The sequence below is a fragment of the Myotis davidii genome, unplaced genomic scaffold, assembly GCF_000327345.1.
Source record: "Myotis davidii unplaced genomic scaffold, ASM32734v1 scaffold190, whole genome shotgun sequence".
In the NCBI taxonomy this organism is placed as follows: domain Eukaryota; kingdom Metazoa; phylum Chordata; class Mammalia; order Chiroptera; family Vespertilionidae; genus Myotis; species Myotis davidii.
The window spans coordinates 765,717-771,064 of NW_006283440.1; the positions used below are offsets into that span (position 1 = coordinate 765,717).

Consider the following 5,348-nt stretch of genomic DNA (forward strand, 5'->3'; position numbering starts at 1 on the left):
TGCTGCGCTGGGACTGCTCCAGGTCCCAGGGTGCCGTGGGGCTGGCTGGCGTCCTGTTGGTTGCACTGTCAGTGGCTGCAGGATTGGGCCTGTGCTCATTGATCGGGATTTCCTTTAATGCTGCAACAACTCAGGTACTAAAGGAGCCACCCATCGCTTTGTTGACCAACACCCCTCCCCAGGCCCGGCTTCCTGTGTGTCCATGTCACCTAGAGGGTCTTTCCCGCTGGGAAGCCACACCCCTCAGGGGAGCGTGCCCACGCCTCTGTGGGCGGGAGCGCTGAATGGACTTGGCGATTAGTAGAGATGTTTCCCTCGTCAGTGGAATTCAGATCATTAGCAGAGCAATGATTCTCACACTTCAGTGGGCTCGTGAACGCTGGACGGCTGGGTCCACCCAGCATTTCTGAGCCTGTTGGTTAGGGATGGGGGTGGAGAATCTGCATTCAGTTCCCAACGATGCTGGCCCAGGGGTCACATCGGAGAGCCGCTGCTCTAGATGAGTTCCATTCCTTCTCGTTTATTAACTTAAAAAAATCATTGCGTGTGGCGCTTAGAATCAGAAACGTGTAAGATCTAGCGTGAGCCGAAAGTGCTAGACGTCGGGGGTTTAACTGTCAGCTAAAGCGGAGCAAGGCCTCCCCTTGAGGGACGGACGCTGCCCTTTGCCAGCTCTGAGTGGCCCTGGGACAGTGTTTGGAACGGCCCCGGAGCGGTCAGGCTTGAGCCTCCCCGTCTGACGCGCTGTCCTCCTTCCCGCGCAGGTCTTGCCGTTTCTCGCTCTTGGCGTTGGTGTGGATGATGTGTTCCTGCTGGCCCACGCCTTCAGCGAAACGGGGCAGAACAAAAGAATCCCTTTTGAGGTAAGAGAAAAGCAAAGGAATAGGGCTGCGGGGGCAGCCACGGCCCCTCTGTTCCTGAGTATTTGACTTGGTTTTCCTCAGTCTGCCCCAGTAAGTAATGTTGTCCCGAGTCAGAGGACGTGTTACTGGCTCTCCATAAGGAAGGTCAGCTGGAAGGACCCCAGGAAATATATTCCAAAGTGCATTTGTTTCTCTGAGGGTTCGTGGGGGGCAGGGGGTCACTTTGTCCCCACCACCTTTTAAACTGTATTAGCTAAGTCATTATCTGGCAGCTTTGTGTTTTGGGTGGTAATAACATGGGCAGCACATGAGTGTGTGGATGGTACAGAAAATGCTCCAGTGCCCAGGCTGGGGGAAGCCAGGGGTCTCCCTGTCGGATTGCCTGAGGCAGCATTCTCCGTCACCATGGGTCTGGTTTTGTGTTTGAATTGTTCACGCAACTCCTGCTCTCAGGAAACCCTGCTCTGTGCAGCTCTCAGCACTGTGCTTTCTCGTCCTCAGGACAGGACCGGGGAGTGCCTCAAGCGCACGGGAGCCAGCGTGGCCCTCACATCCATCAGCAACGTCACCGCCTTCTTCATGGCCGCGTTGATCCCAATCCCTGCCCTTCGGGCCTTCTCCCTGCAGGTGAGTTTCCAGTGCTGAGCCCGCGAGCGTCGCCCAGCGGCTGCGGCCCCAGTGCAGGCAGGGACGTAGCTTGTCAGCTAGGACGCTTTCTCCTGGGCAGATGCTTCACGCTGATGTTCCTCTAAGGCAGTGGCTCTCAACCTTCCTAATGCCGCGGCCCTTTAATACAGTTCCTCATGTTGTGGTGACCCCCAATTTCATTGTTACAGATTGCACGTAATTAAAGCACAGTGATTCATCACAAAAACAATATGTAATTATATATGTGTTTTCCGATGGTCTTAGGCGACCCCTGTGAAAGGGTCGTTTGACCCACCAAAGGGGTCACAACCCACAGGTTGAGAACCGCTGCTCTAAGGAGAGCCGTGGTGTTCTTTCCTTTTCTGTGGCTGGGTGTCCTCCAGGCCTGGTGCCTTCAGGAGTCACCCTTTGCATGGATAGCTAAACTGAAAGGCACCAGGGCCGCTCCCTAGGGGATGCCAGTGAGCCCCTGCTGCACGTGGGCAGGAGTCCCCGCGCCGGTCCTGGTCTGGCTGCGTCATGGCCTCCTGCTGGAGCGCCCCTCTGGGTTTCCACGCTTTCTCCCAAGCACGCCACCTTCCCTCCTGCTTCCCGTGGCGCGCCCAGCCCCAGGCCGCCGACGGAGCAGTCCTCGCTGACCGTGAAGGTGGTGGCAGGCAGCCCAGCTAGGTGATCACTCAGACCGAGTGGTTTTGGATGCCACTGTGTGAGATGGTGTCGCCATTCTCTGCCTGCAGGAGGGTCTGTTGATGGGCCTTGCCACCTCCTCTCCTTAGTTAACTTCCACGGACTCTCCTGAACCCGTTTTTCTCTTTACACAGGGTGGTAAAGGCCCCCCGGTCCCCTCTTAGGCTGCCCGAGAAAACTCAAAATTCCTCTCCATGCAGAGCAGTTTGGCCCCGCATTGTTCTGCTCCCTCCTTTCACACCTGAAGGCCATCAGGAACTTTTTTAAACAAGAGCCAGCTTCTGTGAACTGTGAGCGTGGAGAGGTCTGCAGGCTGGGCCGGGGCTGCAGCCATGCCACTCCGCGGCTCCGCTCACACTGGCTCTGTGGGAAACGCCCAGGAACCCTGCCGTTTCCCCGGACGGAGGAAGAGGCTGCTTGGCCACTCGGTCTTCCTAACGCGAAGTGACTTAGCGTGTGATAGCTCAGGGGTATTCTTGAAGTTTTGGGAGCTACATTTACTTTTTTTTTGAACCATCACCATTTATCCCTCTATAAGCTTTTCCAAAACAGATGGAAGGAGCGATGGCTTTCCCTTCGTTTCTTTATCCTTTACAGCAGGAGTCCTCAAACTACGGCCCGCGGGCCACCTGCAAATACAAATATTGTATTTGTTCCCATTTTGTTTTTTTACTTTAAAATAAGATATGTGCAGTGTGCACAGGAATTTGCTCATAGTTTTTTTTTTAAACGATAGTCTGGCCCTCCAGCCGTCTGAGGGACAGTGAACTGGCCCCCTGTTTAAAAAGTTTGAGGACCCCTGCTTTACAGTATGATGTGTGACTCACGAGATGGCCAGGTTTTTAAAGGAAGCGGCTTCTGAGGTCACTTTCAAGCTGTCTTTATACCCCACTCAATTATTCTGCTTTCCTGCCTTCAGTCACCAGAAGGTTCTAAGGATGGGTGTCAGTTTACATTTTTATTACCATGATTAGCTCTTTTTCAGTCTTCGTATTTGAATTTCATTTCACTGATTACTGACTCGGCAGCGGAAGACTCCCCCGTGTTTGGGACCCTGGATTTGTCTGATATTTAGTGTTGGATATAACATGAAAAGAGATGCCGTGCTGGTCACTGACCACCAGCTCCCGAAAGCAAAAAGATTTAAAACAACAAAAAAGGTTTCCCTTGTTATAGCATGTAGAGAAATAGCGAGGACATGGGTCAAGTTAACCTGAGACTGGGGTGGAGGCTCAGGAAACAGAAAACACCTCTCAGTGACGTGGAAGGGAGGGAGCTGCTGCTGGTGCAGGGCCAGGGGCCGCGGGGCTGTGGGCCGCCCCCTGCACAGGCGGCCTCCATGCACCTCCCTCTGCCTATGGACCTCCCCCTGCACACACATGCCCCCTGCACAGGAGGCCTCCACGCACCTCCCTCTGCCCATGGACCGCCCCCTGCACAGGCGTGCCCCCTGCACACCCGGGCTCTGTGCAGCTCCCTGTGCCGCCGCTCTGGCTTTCTGTGCGGCAGGTTCTAGAACTGAGAAGTTGTTCTAGAGTCTTCTAGTCGTGGGACCCTCTCTCCCGCCGCTCCTTCCTGCTCCCTTTCCCTCGCTGCTCTTCATCTGCTCTGCCTCCCGCTCCTGCTGCCTCCTTGTCCTCTCTCATGTTCTCTTCTCCTCTCTCAGTACACGGGTGACTCATCAAGGCACACTCTCCTTTAATGGTGCACCCTGGTGTGCGGGTCTGACACGCTACCTGCGTTTCCCTAACGTCTTTTAGAAAAGCCAGTACACTAAGTGCTTCCAAGGTAAGCCCCTGCCGGAGGCTGAACAAGTGCTGCCGGGTTTGCGTTTCTGTTCCGCGGCACTTGCTGTGTCACCTTAGAAAATGGCATCTGCAGCATCCAGGAGTCCTCGTGTAGGAAAGAGCAGTTGCCCAGGATGCAGGCTCATTTTCTGTCAAACAAAATTTTTAAAAAAGAAAATGTAAGAAAAGACAGAGACTGCGCCCTGGGTTTTGCAGTACTCACTCATCAGAGCCTTTAACTCTGATGCTGGTGCCCTTTGAAATGTGTTGACATTCGAAATTGACCATTCGGCGTGCCTCTCTCCCTCAGGGAACAGTGTGCGGCTGTGACTCTGGGCATCCATTTGTGTTGATGTTCTCAGGGTGCCACCGACGAAGCATCTAAAGGGAGAGACCTGAGAGGCTCTGTCCAATAAGGCACCCGTGGTCACTTGGGAGTTTTCCCTGTGCGACTTTTCCCGTTTTGTAGCTTTACCAGAATCTATGGAAATTTTCCCCAGAAGAAGCTGTCTCACGCCTCCTTGCCTATCTCCACCCATCTGTCCGAATGCCACCTCTGTACCAGGAGGCAGGGGCGCCCGCTGAAAGCCTTGGGGAACCAGAGCCCTGCCCTGGGCTTTGCTGGTAACTGAGTGGTGTTTCTTCCTCCATGGGACTCCCGGGAGAGGATGCCTTATTGCTCCAAGTGGTCGCGGGTGGAGACCAGGGCCCCTCTAGGCCGGGCCTGTTGGTGTCTGTGCTCTGCAGGGGCCTCAGCGGGGCCGCCGTGGGTGCTTTGCAGGGACGTTGCCTTTCAGCACAGTTAGAATCGGTGGACAGAGCACGGTCCTCCCCGGCGCCTTTTCAGAACTGCTTACAGTTTCTTAACCTCACCTTGGCTCCAGCAGGGACACTTCTCCTTTACTGAGGAGCCCTTGCTGCTGGCTTTACTGTCCTGGTGCCCTTGAGGGGGTGTTGAAGTTCTGTTAGTTTCTCACCAGTACTCCCTGGATAGGTAATAAGCCATTTGGGTTTCTTCTCTCATTGCGCTGTTTCTACCAAGAGACAGGAGGATGCTGGGCAGATTTCCTCACTGGATGAGGCTGGTGTCCTGTACATCCCCAGCCCCTCCGGAAAGTACCGGTGTCGCTCCGGCTGCACCCCTGGGCCACGTGTGTGCCTGCGTGGCTTATCCTTGCACAGTCTTAGCTCTTGTCCTTAGGAACTTTTGTTCAAACCGAGTCACCCAGAGTTTGTTGTCTACATTGTCCTCCTGAATTCTAAAAATAACTGTAATCAAGAGAAAAGCTGAAAGGACTCCACCCCCAGCATTGAGTTCTCCTAGAAAATCCTAGAACAGCGGTTCTCAACCTGTGGGTCCCGA

The 5,348-nt window shown here is 54.4% G+C and overlaps 1 protein-coding gene across 1 annotated transcript in view; it reads left to right on the plus strand.

Annotated features, from left to right (window-relative positions):
• Nucleotides 1–5,348, plus strand: part of PTCH1 (patched 1) — a 63,596-nt gene that overhangs the window by 30,812 nt on the left and 27,436 nt on the right. The window contains 3 exon segments of the mRNA XM_006779327.2: nt 1–134; nt 765–863; nt 1,365–1,490. Of these exon segments, the coding sequence (XP_006779390.1) occupies nt 1–134; nt 765–863; nt 1,365–1,490 (359 nt within the window).